The sequence below is a fragment of the Equus caballus genome, chromosome 7 (genome assembly GCF_041296265.1).
Source record: "Equus caballus isolate H_3958 breed thoroughbred chromosome 7, TB-T2T, whole genome shotgun sequence".
Classification (NCBI taxonomy): domain Eukaryota; kingdom Metazoa; phylum Chordata; class Mammalia; order Perissodactyla; family Equidae; genus Equus; species Equus caballus.
The window spans coordinates 62,101,377-62,119,122 of NC_091690.1; the positions used below are offsets into that span (position 1 = coordinate 62,101,377).

At 35.3% G+C, this 17,746-nt stretch overlaps 1 protein-coding gene across 34 annotated transcripts in view; it reads left to right on the forward strand.

Moving 5' to 3' along the window:
• PICALM (phosphatidylinositol binding clathrin assembly protein) overlaps positions 1 to 17,746 on the forward strand; it is a 103,554-nt gene that overhangs the window by 45,629 nt on the left and 40,179 nt on the right. For all 34 annotated transcript variants that reach the window (XM_070274217.1, XM_070274220.1, XM_070274221.1 and 31 more), the window contains exons 5-9: positions 5,181 to 5,274; positions 8,694 to 8,805; positions 10,321 to 10,427; positions 12,637 to 12,678; positions 16,093 to 16,178. In XM_070274217.1, coding sequence (XP_070130318.1) covers positions 5,181 to 5,274; positions 8,694 to 8,805; positions 10,321 to 10,427; positions 12,637 to 12,678; positions 16,093 to 16,178 — 441 coding nt within the window. The remainder of the gene's footprint in view (positions 1 to 5,180; positions 5,275 to 8,693; positions 8,806 to 10,320; positions 10,428 to 12,636; positions 12,679 to 16,092; positions 16,179 to 17,746) is intronic.

Consider the following 17,746-nt stretch of genomic DNA (forward strand, 5'->3'; position numbering starts at 1 on the left):
TTTGATTCATTTGGAATATATCTTGGTATAATTTAAAAAAATGAGGTGGAGACCAATTATGATTTTTAATAGAAATATAGGATATTCAAAAGTCAAAGTGAATTATTGCCTAGTAATAGTTAAATTACTTTCAGGTGTATATACTTACTGCTTTTATAAAGCCTGTTTTTTGTTATTTTGGCAAATTGTTAGTCATTCTTCAAGAATTCACTCAGACATCATTTTCTTGAGGAAGCCTTGTTTCTCTTGCTAGATTTTATGTGATACTGTCACATCCATGAAGACAATATAGTCTTACTCATAGTCATATCTTCAGGACTTTCCACAGTGTCTAAATGTAGAAGTTTTTGAAAAGATGACTAGATGAGTTTGTAAACAGTATGTTAAATGATTCTATGAAAAATGGATCCAATAAGTTGCCTGTAGATTTATCATTACAGTTGGTTGTTAAACATTGGTCCTTTCATTTTTTTTTTGTTTAACATTCTGTTTTTTGGTAATATGAACTTATGTTGAATTATCTTCAATTCTAAATTGGTACAGTTCAAAGTGTCAAGGCACTGTTATATAACAAGCAAAAGAAAGAATAATCCAGGTATTGTCTGTGAGTAAGGACATGGGTGATCAGCCTTTAATCCATTGTTCTTGTATTTGCAAAGTGAGTATCTGAATTTAATTATAATCTATTTAAGAATCCATAAAAACTTGTGTTCTTCATGGAGTATGAGTTGTCATGCATCTGGTTTGAATCATATTCAAGCATTTAGGTTTGTAAATTGAGTTTGTTTCTTTGCTGAGGAATAGTCTCCCTGAACTAATGTCTGGTGCCAATCTTCCTCTTTTTGTATGTGAGCTGCCACCAGAGCATGGCCATTGACAGACGAGTGGTGTAGGTCCATGCCTGGGAACCGAACCCCAGCTGCTGAAGTGGTGTGTGTAAACTTAACCACTAAGCCACCAGTGTTAGCCTGTAAATTGAGTTTTTTGAAGTCTATATAAACTATGTGGTAACTGTTAAGGTTTTTCTTAATTGAGGAATTTAAAGTTCTCTGGGAAGAAAGAAAGGGAGGAATCAAACATGGACCCCCAGTTTCTGGTGTCAGTCACTGGAGAGATGACATCTTTTACTGGGAAGATTTTTGGGGGTGGTATGTAGGGTAGGGTGCAGTGGTAAAAAGTCAAGGATTTAGTTTTGGAAATACTAGTTTTGAGATGCTATGATTTTTACAAGTTGAGATGTCAAATAGGTAGTTGGACATATTAACTTGAAACTTGAGAATTCTAGTCTGGCAATACAAATATGTCAATAGTGTTTTGGTAATTTCTGCCTTGGGAATGACTGATCACCTGGGGAGTGAGTATAGAATGAGAGAAGAGGGCTCAGAAACACCTTGAGATAGCACAACATCTATTTTAGAGTATGGACAGAGGATGAGGAGCTAACAAAAGAGACTAAAAAAGTGATAGTGTAGTGGGGAGAAAACAAGGAGAGAGAGGTATAGGGGATGCTAAGAGAGTAGAGTATTACAAGAATGGGGGAAACTTTTTTGTTTTTTCTGAGGAAGATTAGCCCTGAGCTAACTGCTGCCAATCCTCTTTTTTCTGAGGAATACTGGCCCTGAGCTAACATACGTGCCCATCTTCCTCTGCTTTCTATGTGGGATGCCTACCACAGCATGGCTTGCCAAGCGGTGCCATGTCTGCACCTGGGATCCGAACCGGTGAACCCCGGGCCGCCAAAGCAGAACATGCACACTTAACCGCTGCGCCACCAGGACGGCCCCAAAGGGGGGAAACTTTTGAATGATCCTGAAAAGTTTAGTCAGATCATGTTAGACAAGTACCCCTTGGAAAAGCAGCATGGAATTTCTAGATGACCTAAACTAGAGAAGTTTAGCTGAGGTGGTAGGGTGGAGCTCATATTGGAATGAATTGAATAATGAATGAAAAGCAAGGAAGCGGCAACTCTTTTGAGAAGTATGCTTGGCTCTGCAAGGCAAGTGGTGGCTGAGTGGGGAATGTGAAATTAATGGAGAGAGACTGTGTGTGTGTGTTGGGGGTGGGGGGCGTGTTTAAAGAATGATGATCCTAGAGACTTTGCTTGCATGTTCATGGGAATGATCTAGTATAAAAGAAGAGATGAATGAGCTGCAGTGTCCGATATGGTAGCTACTTGCCACATGTGGCAATTTAAATTGATTTAAGTGAAATAAAATAAAAATTCATTTTCTCAGTTGTATCAGTCACATTTCATTCAGATGCTCAATAGCCATGTGTCTATTGGCTACCATATTGAATGGTGCAGATATGGAACATTGCTACCACTGCAGATAGTTCTGTTGGACAGTACTGTGTTAAAGAAAAAGAAGACAACCAAAGGATTGTGATGGAGTGGAATCCAGAGGACCTGTGTGAGTGATAAGTTACATTTGATAGAAAGAGAGAGACTACTTCTATTGTATGTAACAGGAGCAGACTAGAAAGATGTAGTTTTGGTGGTGAGATGCTCAATCTCTTTTTGTCATTTTCTATTTCTAAATGAAGTATTTTGGGAGTTATGAGCTGAGAGTTTGTGTGTGGGGAGGCAGCAAAGGAGGGGTAGGAGAAGGAGGTTTGAAAGTACTTAGAGAAATTCACTAGAGAAGGCTAAGAGGATTGCTGGCAGTGCTGAGTCCCCATTTGCAGTTGATGATCATGAATTTATAGTTTTACCAGCTTGCTCAGTTGTGTGTCTTTCTTTACCAACACTCGGCTCCGTGTGTACAGGCATGGAGGAGGTAAATGTTTGCTCACCCAGGATCATGAATTTGCCAGGTGACTGTAACGGAAGAAGAGAAATGCAAGAGTTAAGGGTATTTGCAAGGGAGTGATTATAATAATGGTCTGTAGAATTCTAAGCCAGATGAAGGAGGTAAAAATGAGAAAGGATCAATGTGAGGTTTATGATGAAGTCAAATAGTTTTTGCTATGGGGATACTTGATCAAGGCAGCTGAAAGGTTAAAAGGTTATTGTCATAGGATAAGGTGTCTGAATTTTGTCTTTTTTTCATGGCGGTGGGGAGGTGTGCTTTTTTTTTTTTTTTAGTTGAGTTAATGATAGGTTACAATCTTGTGTGATTTCAGTTGTACATTAATGCTTGTCATTCATATTGTAGGTGCACCGCTTCACCCTTTGTGCCCACCCCCCACCCCACCTTTCCCCTGGTAGCCACTAGTCTGTTCTCTTTGTCCACATTTTTAAATGGGAAAGTGTGCTTAATGTGGTTTCTGGGAGCAGTAAGGTCAGTATCTGACCATGGGAATAGGGGCTGTGGTCAAGGGACTTTGAGAGCAAGTTGGTGGATTGGTTGTCCATGTAGATGTTGAAGTTAACCAAGAAAAACTGAGCCAGCATTCAGGTCTTTTGTGACGGAGGGAAAGTGACCAGGAGGTCAAAAAGTGACCTCAGCAAGGAGAGGGGAGAGAGAACTAAAAGGGGACTAATGGTGACTGATAAAATGAGAGAGTGTGCCACAACTAGGAGGACCCACAATGAAGAATATACAACTATGTACCGGGGGCTTTGGGGAGAAAAAGGGAAAAAAATTAAATCTTCAAAAAAAAAAATGAGAGAGTGTGATGTGTATGAGAATTAAGAAAGGGTTTCAAAGAAAGAGTGGTGTCCTTATCCCAAACTTCAGCAGCTGATACCAGTCAATGTAGTTTAGTACTTGAGAGGAAACAGGCGTCCATGGGTTTACACATCTGGTCAGTCGCTGCCTACCTAAGGCAGTCCAGTGTTTGTTCTTCAAACTCTGTCATGCAAAGCACTGTTGTTGCTTTTCATAGCTTAATTGTTTTTCTGGCATCTGGGGTTGTGGTTGAAGGGTTGGAGGGGTAGCTCAGGGTAGAGCTGTGTATAAGTATGGGTCATTTGTAGATTAGAGTAAGCCTACACACTTTTGAACGTGCCTTGTTACTCTGCCAAAAGGTTATGAAAAGCACTGTTTTGGAGACTTAATACACCTGGGTTTGCATAAGGTCCCTACCACTGATTAGTCTCTGACCTTAGACAGTCATATAACCTCACTGAACCTAAAATTTCATCATCTATAAAATGGGACAAGACTATAGGATTTTTGTGAGAATTTGAAAAACATACATGAAGCCCTTAATATGGAGCCCAATATATAATAAGCACTTAGTGTTAGTTGTGTGCCTTAGCCCCAGAATCTGTTAGTGTAGTGTTCTTGGTACCAGTTTTGTATAATTTCAGTTTATTTGGTACTGCCAACATTTCACTATCTTTCGGAATGTCTAAAGAAATCTTTTCTGGAAATATTTAACAGAATATTTTATTAAAACGTTCCTCTTAAGTATCACTTATTTTAATGGCCAGATTAGAATGTTTTGGTAAAATTATCCTTTATTTTGTAATAAAATAATTTTAGTTATAATTTTCTGTATTACAAGCTATTGCTGTTTGAGTCAAGAATAAAATACATTAAATAAAGCAGTGCTCACCAAGACTCCATCACATCCTAATTGTTTGGTGATTTGAGGCAGGTGTTTTTTTTTTTTTTTTAATTTGTAATTAAAACCAAAGGATCTGGGGCCAACCCCGTGGCTGAGTGGTTAAGTTCGCGCACTCCACTTCGGGCCCAGGGTTTCACTGGTTCGAATCCTGGGCGTGGGCGTGGCACCATTCATCAAGCCATGCTGAGGCGGCATCCCACATGCCACAACTAGAAGGACCCACAACTAAAAATAGACAAGTATGTACCAGGGGGCCTTGGCGAGAAAAAGAAAAAATAAAATCTTTTTAAAAAAAACAAAACAAAACACACAAAAGATCTGTGAAACTGCCCTTTACATACCATGAGTGCTATGAGGATCAGATGATTTCCTTATGTGAAAAGTGCACTATAAACATGGCTATATAATGTAAGCTTTGATTTTTATGTCTCATGTTTTACATCTTGATGATGTTTTGTGTTTTTAATGAGCACCTTGATATTGGACAAATAATATTTCCCATTTTTGTTTTTTCTTCATGATTTCTGCTTGAGGTTTCAGGTTCAATAGACTTAAAAATATGTGATGTTTCATAGCAACTTGTTCTCTGTTTAAATAGAGAACCGGATGGAAGTTCAAAGTGTAGATTTAATAACAGATTCACTTGTTTCTTTTTTTTAAAACAGGGCTGATGGAGTTATGAGAACAATGAACACAGAAAAACTCCTAAAAACTGTACCAATTATTCAAAATCAAATGGATGCCCTTCTTGATTTTAATGTAAGTTGATCACACAAATGCTTTTATAAATTAAGGTTTAAAAAAATTACGTCATAATCAGAATTTTTTTCTCAAGTTTTCATAGACTCTGATGTTTTTACACTGATATCCTGTTTGGCCAGGGATTTTCTACAAATGTGGTCCCAAATCAGATTACTTTCTATTTTCATAATTGTTTTAGATTTACGCTGATTTCTTGGGTGGTGCTTCTCTAGCTCTATAAATGTAAACTATACAAGCTAAAGAAAGTGATGGAGTAGTGAAGGGTTTGCTCTGAAAATCTACACTTTTTGATAATGGTTTTCAGATTTAAAAAATGAGTAAAGATTTTTTATGAAAAGCCAACTTAATATTTCACTTTTATCTGCTTTGTAGGACTCAAAGGATGACAATTATTAAGAAATAAAAGGAAGTTCAAATACACTTGTAACAGCCTGTTATGTAGCTCTTATCCAAGGGCATTGTGTTCCCTGGAATTTTTGTTTTAATGACCATTACTTGAGCCAAGTTGTCACCTTTGTCATTTGTTTGTAATATGTTAGATGTTAGCATTTTCCAGTCTTCTTTTGGGGTTAACTATATTAAGACATTTTATTTTAGAGCTTGAAGTGCAAGTTAGTGGATGGAACTGATAATTTCATGTTGAAATTGATTTTTCTTTTAACTTGTGCTATTAATTGGTAGTCTTTAAGCTTCTTGAGGCCAGGGACCAGATCTGCTTTTTCTATGCTGCGTGCCCATTGTTAATATTGTGTGGCACATAGTGTTCAATAAATAAATCCTGTAGTTGCTTGATAGACTAGAACGAGTTATCAAAACTGTGGCCTGCTATTTGTGCTTGTATGGCTTGTGAACTAAGAGTGATTTTTTCATTTTTAAATGATTGAAAATAATTCTAAAAATATTTCGACAGGTGAAAATTATATGAAATTTAAATTCGATGTCTGCAATAGTATTATTAGAACACAGCCAGGCTCATTGGTTTAAGTATTGTGAATGACTGCTTTTGCCATGTAATATCAGAGTTGAATAGTTGTGACAGAGACCATATGGCCCGCTAAGTTGAAAATACTCACCATCTGGCCCTTTACAAAAAAAGTTTCCTGGGCGCCAGCTGGTGGCGTAGCAGTTAAGTTTGTGTGCTCCTCTTCAGCAACCCAGAGTTCGCCAGTTCAGATCCCAGGCATGGACCTAAGCACTGCATGCCAAGCCGTGCTGTGGCAAGCATCCCACATATAAAATAGAGGAAGATGGGCATACATCTTAGCTCAGGGCCAGTCTTCCTCAGCAAAAAGAGGAGGATTGGCCGTGGATGTTAACTCAGGGCTAATCTTCCTCCAAAAAAACAAGTTTCCTGGTTTCTTGGCCTCTAGTGTGGAAGACATAAGGGATTAATGTAACTACTGAGCTTTGTTTTGGGTTTTTTTTTTTTTTTTTTTTTTGAGGAAGATTAGCCCTGAGCTAACTGCTGCCAGTCCTCCTCTTTTTGCTGAGAAAGACTGGCCCTGAGCTAACATCCATGCCCATCTTCCTCTACTTTATACATGGGATGCCTACCACAGCATGGTTTTTGCCAAGTGGTGCCATGTCTGCACCCGGGATCTGAACCAGCAAACCCCAGGCCGCTGAGAAGCGGAACATGCAAACTTAACTGCTGCGCCACTGGACCGGCCCCCTTGATTTGGTTTTTATAGAGAGAGGGTCCAACTATGAAATTTTTTTTCCACTTAAATATTGTGAGCACCTTTATAAAATTACGTTTTCTTTTGATTGTCTGTATTGTACTTCATTGAATGTAACAATTTACCTGATCCTTCTATTGATAGTTTTTCTGTTTTTTTGATCCAGAAAATAAATGGGAAAAAAACAGGAGGGGAGGACACTAAATACTTTGTGTGTGTATTAGATAATGTGTGTATCTATACCTTTATAAGTCTATTTGTATAGGGTTAATGCCTAGAAAAAGAATTTGGTGGTTCAAAGAACATAAACATTTAAATTTTTAAAATATTGCCAACTTACACTTCAAAAGGGTTGATCCAGTCACTTGTCAACAGGTACCTGTTTTTCTTGATCCTTATCAGCACTGAATAATACCTTGGTTTTGATTATTTTGATACCTACTAGTCTGCTGCTCAAGAAAGGATAGTCTAGCAATTTAATTTGATTATTATATTTTAATTTACCTGATAGTGAAGTTAAACTTCTTTTTATATGTTGTTAGCCATATGTATTTTTTATTTTGTGAATTGTTTCTCATTTGCTTTATTAGAATTCTCTCTCAGTAATGGAAATTAACCTTGGTAGATATTCTGCAAATATTTACCAATTTGTTGCTTAGCGTTCAACTTCATGCTTATGGTCTTTATACCTAACAAGTTAATTTTCATGAGCCACATATTCGTGTTATCTAAAAAAGAATTTAAAGTCTTTTTGGTTTATCCCATTGATTCATTCCTTGAGATAAAATTACATTTCTAGTATTCTTGATAGATGAATAAGTGCTATTTTTTGTTACAGCATAATTCACTAATAATAAATATTGATCATTTATGTGTAAGGTACTGCACTAGACTCTTTACTCTCGGTATATCATTTAATTCTCTCAGTAACCATATGAGGTAGCAATATTATTATCATAACCACTTTGAAGGTGAGTGAGTTTGTAATATTGAGAAAAGGTATACTTTTTTTTTAAAGTGTCTTCTGTCTAGCTTAGCTCAGTGCTTTGGTGATGGTAGTAGCCATTTAACAAATCCTTTTTGATTTAAAAATATTTAGTAAAATCCTTCATGACATACAGTCGACTTCTACCTAGAAATGGGCTTTCTTTTGCAGTTAGAAGTGTTTAATGTTGAAATGAACTTATAATTAAAAGACTTAAGATAAAGCCTAGGAATTTCAAGAGTTAAAGATTCTTTTGTTCTCAATTACTTATTTCTGAACTAAATTGAATGTTGTAGGATATTTGTTTGCTGGTGCCTCTTACATAAATCGCAACTCTTTGATTAATTTTTCTTTGAGGAAGATTGGCCCTGAGCTAACATCTGTTGCCAGTCTTCCTCCTTTTGGTTGGGGAAGATTGTTGCTGAGTTAACATCTGTGCCACTCTTCCTCTATTTTGTATGTGGGATGCCACCACAGCATGGCTTGATGAGTTGTGTGTAGGTTGGCGCCTGGGATCTGAACCCACAAACCCCTGGCTGCTGAAGTGGAGTGCATGAACTTAACCACTATGCCACCAGGCCCTTGATTAAATTTTTTGCACTATTTATTTGGCTGTAACTCTGATTGTAAGAAATAAATGTCTTTTTCTCTAATACACTTAAATGTTTGAATTTACTGTATTTTAATTTGAAAGAAGTCTTGTCATTTAAAATATAAGACAAGCTGATCTTGTTTTCTGATTTTTTCCCCAGGTTAATAGCAATGAACTTACAAATGGAGTAATAAATGCTGCCTTCATGCTCCTCTTTAAAGATGCCATTAGACTGTTTGCAGCATACAATGAAGGAATTATTAACCTGTTGGGTAAATATTACTGCAGCTTAATAACATTTTATTTATTATCTTGCGTCATACAGATAAATAATATTGTCTGAGTTGTTACTTAAAGCTACCTAAAAATTCATTGAGATGTATTTATTCATTGTAACAATTTGTTGGGAGAAGAGAATTTTAGACCTGATTATACATGCTAAGGTGATTAAATATTTATTTTTACAACGAGAGTGTTGTGCTAGATGAACTTTATATTTTTGAGATATATCTGGTTTTTTCTATCAGTTTTATTATTTTAGAAATACAAAAATTCCTTAAAAATTGAGTTCAAATTTTTGTCCCAGAAAAATTTGATTTCCTCACAGTTTACTCCATAGTGAAGTTTAATTGTAATTGATAGTTTTTCTAAATTTAATTTTAAAATTGATAATTACTTGGGGGCTGGCCCTGTGGCCGAGTGGTTAAGTTCGTGCGCTCCGCTGCAGGCGGCCCAGTGTTTCGTTGGTTCGAATCCTGGGCACGGACATGGCACTGCTCATCAGACCATGCTGAGGCAGCGTCCCACATGCCACAACTAGAAGAACCCACAACGAAGAATACACAACTATGTACTAGGGGGCTTTGGGGAGAAAAAGGAAAAAATAAAATCTTAAAGAAAAAAAAAAATTTGATAATTACTTTAAATGCATTAAACATTTATTTTTAAGGATGCTTTTTACTTTTGGGGCATTTTAGGAATGTGTGGTGCTTTATTGTATCTTAGGTCTTTATGGAATGCAGTTAATTTTGCCTAGAAATGCTGATTTTTTTCAGTGGGATTTGGTTGGAATAGACAAATAACAGTCTGCAAAGAGTACCAAAATTATAGAGAGTCAGATGTCAAATGTGTTTACTCTAATGTGCCTGTTCTCCCCACCACTTTTTTTTTTTTCATTTACTTAAATTTGTTTTTCATAGGTTTGGGTAGCATGAACTTAAATCAGGGATCTTTAATCCATGGAGATAGGAAAATTGGGCTTATTTTTTCACAAGTGAAAAACAGAGATTTTCTTTTCTACAAAGCTTTGGAAAGCATAGTCTTCTACCCAATGATTAGTATAAATTAATTTCTTTACTGCTGTTAGTATATTAAGTTTAAATTTGTTTTCCAAGTGACATTTGGACTTCGTAAAGTTGCCATCTTTGCTAATATATCATCAGTAAGAATATTTGGAAGTAGAAGTTAGTAATGTTGTAAATGGTAAAGTGTGATATATATTAACATGCAAATACATATTTAGGGAATTCTGAGGGAAGAAATATTGTAGAACAAACTATAGAAATATGCATAAAGTCAAATAATTTTTCTAGTTTTAATATAATAGCATCTCTATTTTAGTTAGCTTTAAATATCAAAGCTAATTTAACACTGGTACTTTTCCTGTAGGGTAGGTGTGTTTTCCGAGTTACCTGTATGATCTCTTTGGAGCTAATACTTCACCTTTTTCCTTTTCAAGTGTTATATTTTGATGTGAATAAAAGTATTTTTACATCTACTTTTGGCAGAAAAATATTTTGATATGAAAAAGAACCAGTGCAAAGAAGGTCTTGACATCTATAAGAAGTTCCTGACTAGGATGACAAGAATCTCAGAGTTTCTCAAAGTTGCAGAGGTAAACTATCTTTAAGTGATTTTATCTCTTAACTTTCTTTTTGGTCTTTAAGTATAGATTTTAAATAAGTCAGTCATTATCCACATGAAAGAAACGTCTTAAATATAGTAAGGTATTTATTCAATCATATCAGTATGCTGTATTGAATTCTGTGTTATGGTATGAATATGATATGGTACTGAATAAAATATATCCTGTATATTTAATTCAGTATTGAATATTGAAAGGTAATCTGTTTTTAAATTATTTCTTTATAAAATTAGGTAGGTGGGACACAATGGTGGCACCAGGTTTTATGTTTGAAAGTCCATGTATTTTAGAAGATTTATTCTGTTAAATGTGGTAAAGAATATTCGATGTTAATGTAAGTCTCTTTCCTCCGGTGAGACCCTGCAACTGGAGCCACAGGGTTCAAAATGTTTTGTTCTCCTACAGAAGTGAATTTAGTGTGTTTATTATTTATCATTGATTATGAAAATCATGAATATAGTTTATAGAATAATCTAATTTTGCAAATCTGTTTGAAAAATAATTTTCTGAAATTGTCACAGAAGGTAGTTGTGGTGGTGCTTGCAGGCCTTGTTTTGCTTACACAGAGCCAGCTCTTAAGTATTTTTGTTTTCCTTTTCTCTACCCTCGGCCCATCACCACCAGTGATGTCTTGCTAGGATAATTCTGGAAGATGACTAGGCTATAATTGATCAATTAGATCAAAGTAGTTAATCTGGAACTAGCAAGTTGGTGATTCTCACTCTTATTTCCATAGCAATATTTTATCCTGTAGCAGATGGAATAGGATAGAACAAATGATGAGACCTTTGAAGAAAATAGCTTTGTGCTGTTGATCAGCTATTTTATAAAGTCTACTGAAATTTATTTTGGATTTAAAGTATCTCTCAAGAAGATTTGGCCTCACATTCTTTTCATTTGATAGTTATAGTTACTGACTTATGTTTTAAGCCCTTATTTACCTCCAGATCTCCTGGTCTTACCCTGAGATGGAATAGACCATGCGCTCCATGTGATCTGAGAAATAGGAAGACTCCCTTGACCTAAAATGCTTTTTTTGAGGCTGTCTTTGGGCTTGCAGTTTCATTATGAGACCTTAGTTCTTAGAGTAAAGGCACAAGTAACCTTTTCAAATGTGTTTGAAGGAGACAAATTTATCATTAGTGATTAGCTGTTAAGATCTTAATATGTGGGGCTGGCCCCGTGGCTGAGTGGTTAAGTTCGCGCGCTCCGCTGCAGGCGGCCCAGTGTTTCGTTGGTTCGAATCCTGGGCACGGACATGGCACTGCTCATCAGACCACGCTGAGGCAGCGTCCCACATGCCACAACTAGAAGAACCCACAATGAAGAATAACACAACTATGTACCGGGGGGCTTTGGGGAGAAAAAGGAAAAAATAAAATCTTTAAAAAAAAAAAAAAAAAAAAAAGATCTTAATATGAACTATTTTATCAAATTTTCTACTGATACATTCTCGAACTGGCCCTCGAGAAGTTGAGAAAAGGAAGAGAGAATGATTAGAAGATGAAACAGCCACAGGGTGGGAAAATAATTTTTTGAGTGCTGGAATAAGTAGGAATGGTTTTTATCTTTTTTGATGGATTGCCTAGTGCCTGAACATCATGAAAGTGTGCTGGGATTGCTTTGTGGGGGTAGTTATATCCTGGTTAGATATCACTTGGCACTTGTATGAACCCTGCCCTACTTGAGTGAACATAGGTTTTAAAAATTGTTATCTATGGTGATTTTTTAGGGAAAGCATACTTTATGAAGAAAGACAAAGTCATTGTCGTCAGGTTTGTTCCTTAACTTCTTTTTATGCCCCAGGGAACTTGTTCATGATCAGCCTTTCTCATTCTTGCCATAGTGTTTTTATTGTATGATGCGTAGAAGTGATGGAGTTTTCAGATTGTGACAAGGTAGCTTATATAGGTGCTTAGAAGATGTAGAGATGTTAAGAGTCTTGTTGAATTTCCAACTCTGGTTCCCCTCCTGTTACAGCTTTCACAGCCATCAAATAATATCTAAGCCCTTGGAAATACTGAATAATATCTTTAGAGATTACATATTACTCTGATTTTAAAGAAGTCTATCTAAAATATTGTTCATAGTACTAGCCATAAGTGTCATTTTCTAAATTTTATTTATAAAACATCTTTATAGTTTTATCTGTTAAATACAATGCTCCTTCTTCTTACAGCAAGTTGGAATTGACAGAGGTGATATACCGGACCTTTCACAGGTAAGTATATTGTTATAATACCAATTCACTGTCTACTATGTACCGCTAGGTGTGAAAGGTACAAGGTGAATAAGAATGAAGCCCCTGCTGTCTAAGGAGATCAGTGTAATATTTCTTGACAGATTTTAACATTTTCATATGTTGCTGCTGATTGTTCTAACGTTATGGCAGGATAAAATGATCTCAGCTTTTATATTGGTGGAGCTAACCATTACTATATTATTCCTTTAGTTTATTTGTTTTAAACTCTTTTTTTTCCCCATCATCATTGTCAAAAATAGAAAAAAGAACGAACTGAACTTGGAGAATGACATTTTTAAAAGAAATTTTTCACTGTACTATTGGTGGAAAATTATTTTATGCAGGATTTATTTTTCCTGTTTCAAACCTTCCACCTTGGCTGTTTGACTCAGGTAGAAGTATTAAATAGAATTAAACCTCAAAACTTGATATTGGATTTAAGAGAGCAGGCTTAATCCGTCTAAGTTTGAGTCTGGGGTGCGCCACTAGTTGGCTGTGTGATTTGGGGAAGTTACTCTATGCTTAAGTTTCATCATCTCTAAAATGGAGATGTTACAATACCTACCTCATAAGGTGGTTGAGGGGATTAAATGAGTTAGTACCTAAAAACGCTTAGAGCATTAAACACTTAATATTAGCTATTATTATATTTTTATCATCATCTTCTTCAAAACAATTCTAGGAAAGAAACTTTAAACCTGCAGGTTTTTTCTGTTTTTTTGTTTACTGAGTATTAAGAATGAAAGTACCTGGCATAAACTATCCTTTTAACACTTGTGTCAACTCTCTCCTTAATAGTCGACACCTTTTTTACCTTGTTTTAAATTGTTCTGGGATGTCTTTTAAACACCTCCTTGTTAATGGTTCTTATTGTGTTTCTCGGTACTCACTTGTTCTGATTCATCCCTTTGATCTCCAGGCTAAGAGTATGCATCAGGTCTAGTGTGGGTTATATGTAAATAAAAACACTCCTGCATATGTCCACATGAGATAAATTGACCTTATTAAGATTGAGCACATTATTGTGGGCTAAATGTGAGAAGAGTCATTGCTTGAACAATATGTAGTATAAACTGAGTTGACAATTTCAGATTCCCCATTACTTACCCCATTTGTCATGTCATCATCGCCTATCTTCTGTTTAAAAAGCATCAGCCTCAGGCCAGACTGTCCTTAAGTGTCTGTATTTTAATATTCATGATATTGTAAGTGGGTAGGGTTGGCCTGCCTCTGACCCTCTTTTCCTGTTCATTGATGATCTCTGAGTGAGTGAGAAATTCAAAAGTGAACTAAAACGAAGCTGTTTATACTTTAGGGAAGATGGTGGTTATGGACAAGAGTAGAAATTTGAGATTATTTATTCTTTGTTATAAATTGCTGTTTTTAGGATGCAAAGTATCACATTTCCTTCACTCTTTGTAATGTGGGTTTAACTTTTAAAGGATAGCCAGTTACATTTAGAAAGGATTTTGGAATTAGTTTGTTATTACTTATCATAACTTGGTAGTTTAATACTTGTAAGCCACAGCTTAAACCCTTCAGAAAAAAGTAAACTACAGTTTAAATGACCACAGTTTTCATTTAGGCTTCTGTAGCACAGTAGTTATTATCTAGGTATTCAGGTCAGATATACCTTAGACCCTATGTTGGCACTGCTATGTGTCAGATATGTGATCTTGGACTGTCTTAGGTTGTTTATTTGTAAAATGCTCATACTAGTAGTGTCTTCCTCATAGAGTCTGTGATTACATACAAGGTAGCTAGCACAGTGCCTGTTGTGTTATAAGAGCTTTTTAAATGTTAAATGCTATCATCAACAACCTCATCATCTCTGACAGTAGCTCTTGGGACAGTGCTTTGCCTGTGGATTTAGCAAACATTTTGTTGGGATTGAGGGAGTGCATATGTGTTCTCAGTTCACTATAGAAGTCAGTGTTTCAATCTAATGTTTTTGGTTTTAATTGGTTTTCTACTATATCTGCTTGACAGAAAAAACAGAATGAAGGAAATTGTTCAAGTCATAATTTTTAGAGAAATTAGCTAGTATTGCATCTTCCAAATGTTTTTAGATCCCTGTAATCTAGAAACTTTGTGTCTCAAATCCTGAAGAATATTTAGGGTAAGTAAATGCCACTGATGCATTTGCTTCACTTAAAGATAGTGAATGATTCCTTCTCAGCTCACTGAAAATGTTTCCTTGTGAAAGTATTTAACTTATTGTATTAAGTTGAGGTTTGACATATAGCCTGAGAGTTTAAAAGCCAGTCTTCCTTTAAAAGAAAAATTGAGTAAATTTCTATTTCAATGAGGTTTGATAACTATAAACATTTATGTAATCAACACACCAAGATAAATCAATTCCATTGCCCCAATCCTCGTGTCTGCTTTTGGTCACTCCCTATCCTCTGCACACAAATCACTGTTTGATTTCTAATAGTGTGATTTTATCAGATCTTGAATTTAATATAAATAGGATCATGCAAGTATTTATTCTTGTATCCATTGTCTTTTGCTCATCAACGTGTTTTGAGATCTGTCCATGTTGTTGAATGTACCATTAATTCAAACTTCTTTATTGCTGAATAGTATTCCATTGTGTGAGTTTACCACAACTTTGTTTATCCATTATCCATGGGATGGACTTTTGGATTATTTGCACTTTTTTGCTGTTGTAAATCAAGCTACTTAAAACATTCTTGAACAAGTGTTTTCTTGCAGAGATAAGTTTTTGTCTTTTGGGTAAATAATTAGGGATGGAATTGGTTAATTAAGGTAGGGTATATTTAACTTTATAAAAAACATCCAGATCCTTTTTCATAGTGGATGTACTCCCACCAGCTTTGTACAAAAGTTGCACTTGTTCCATATCTTCACCAACATTTAATGTTGCTAGTCTGTTTAACTTCAGCCATTCTAGTGGGTAAGAAGTTGTATCTCATTGTGATTTTAATTTGCATTTCCTTGATGTTAGTCTTCAGTTTCATTTATCAGTAACCATTTGGAAATAATGTTTGGACACTTTCAATTACTCAGCAGCTACTTAAATACTAGCAACATGCTCAACAGTATGTCTAGCTTTTAGGAGTGTGTTTCTATTTAAAATTCAAATAAGTGAAATATAAAAAAAATTAAATACTTGTTTCATGTTTACATAGTCTTAGTTTTTATATTTTTCATTATGTTTATTATACCCCTTATTAGGTCATGCTTATGTGATGAAAATAATAGTGTCAAAAAAAATAATAGTGTCACTCTTAGGTGGCTAAAACTGTTAACTAGTTCATGAAGAACATACCTATTTATTTTTGTTGCTCTCATATGTTAGAAGATACTTGATTTATTTTAACCAATGGCCTAATTATCATGAAAGTCTTAATATTTGTACAATTTCAGGCCCCCAGCAGTCTTCTTGATGCTTTGGAACAACATTTAGCTTCCTTGGAAGGAAAGAAAATCAAAGATTCTACAGCTGCAAGCAGGTATATTATTCTTCATAAGGCAAAGAGCAGGCGTGATGTTTCCAATACAGTAGATGAATCCAGCTCAAGTTCCAAGTTACTTATCTTTATCTCGATTTGATCATTTATGAAATGGATTTAATAATAGTATCAATCTCATAGAGTTGTTGTCAAGGATTAAATGAGTTAATACATGGAAATTCTTGGAATAGTTCCTGATCTTCAATAAATGTCAGCATCTATTAAGATGATGACAGTGACTACTTGGTTTAGAATTGTATTCATAGTAGCAATATTTCTCTTAAAGATGTTAGTGCATTGATTCGTATGGGATTTTATAATTATGACATGCCTTTTTACAAATTTGATTAACCCTCATAACAGCCCTGTGAAGTGTGTAGTAGTAATTGTGGGACTCAAACCTAGGATGTCTGACATCACATTTCATCATCTCTCTTTAATGCCAGTTCATGGGGTTGATTATTGACATATTATATTTAAATCAGTCTATTAGACTTTGAGCTGATTTCCGAGACTAAGACCAGTTAAACTAGCAAGCTGAAAATAACATAGATCATCACGTATCAACCTTGTAACATGAGTTTTGTGTTGGGTAGTGACTTGAGTAATTTTCCTGTTTTCTTAGGAAGATTTCCTTTTAACAGTATGAAGAAAAAAATTTTATAAAGTGTAATGAGAAACCTTCCTTCTTTTTAGACTTTCTGATTGTTGTTTCAGACTTTTTTTTTTAGCAACAAAATTTTAAGTAATTTGTAAAGGAAAATGTTGTTACTGGTTTTTAATACTTTTTAATTCCAAATTTGCACTTTGAATTTTCTATTAAGTTTTTAGACATATAAGCCAAAATTATAAGGCCCAGTTATTTGAGAAAGTAATGAAAAAAATAGGTAGTTCCGGCACACCAATTTATATCATGGGTTTTTTTTTTTTTTCATAAAATTTTGTTGGTTTCTTGCATTTCTGTCACAGCTATATTACTCTTGTCTTCTGAGTTGTATCTTTATATTGGCTCATTTATAAAATTGATTTTACATAAAATTTAAATTGTAGCTTTGCCACTTGTATGCTTAGAGTAGAAATGAATGGTGTCTGGTGTGTGATGAAAATGAATAAAGGTCACTGAGGAGTAGTACTTCAGGTTAGAATTCTCTGCCACATGCGTTTATTTTACCTAGAATTAACATTTGGGAATTTAATCTTGGGGTTTATGGCATGGATAAAGTTTTGATATAAGGGAAAGGAGGTGGCTTGCTGTGGATCTGCCAGTGAGAGATCATGCATTGTGCAGGTATAATATGTTTGAAAAAGAAATTCTAGCTTGGCAAAAGAATAGCAAGTAGGAGTGCCAGATGGACTGGTGATTGGAATGAAATTGATCTTCCTTTGGAGGAAGCTGTGGTCCTCTGGCAACAACATCTTTGGTTGTTATTATAAGGGAAACATACCTAGGCACTCATTCTTTATTATTGGTACTCATGTTCTAGTGTTCCTATAATAGTACTGCCAAAATGCAGGCTGTAAATTAGCAGAGAGTCATTTCCTTTGAGAAACTCAATAGTTTTTACCCA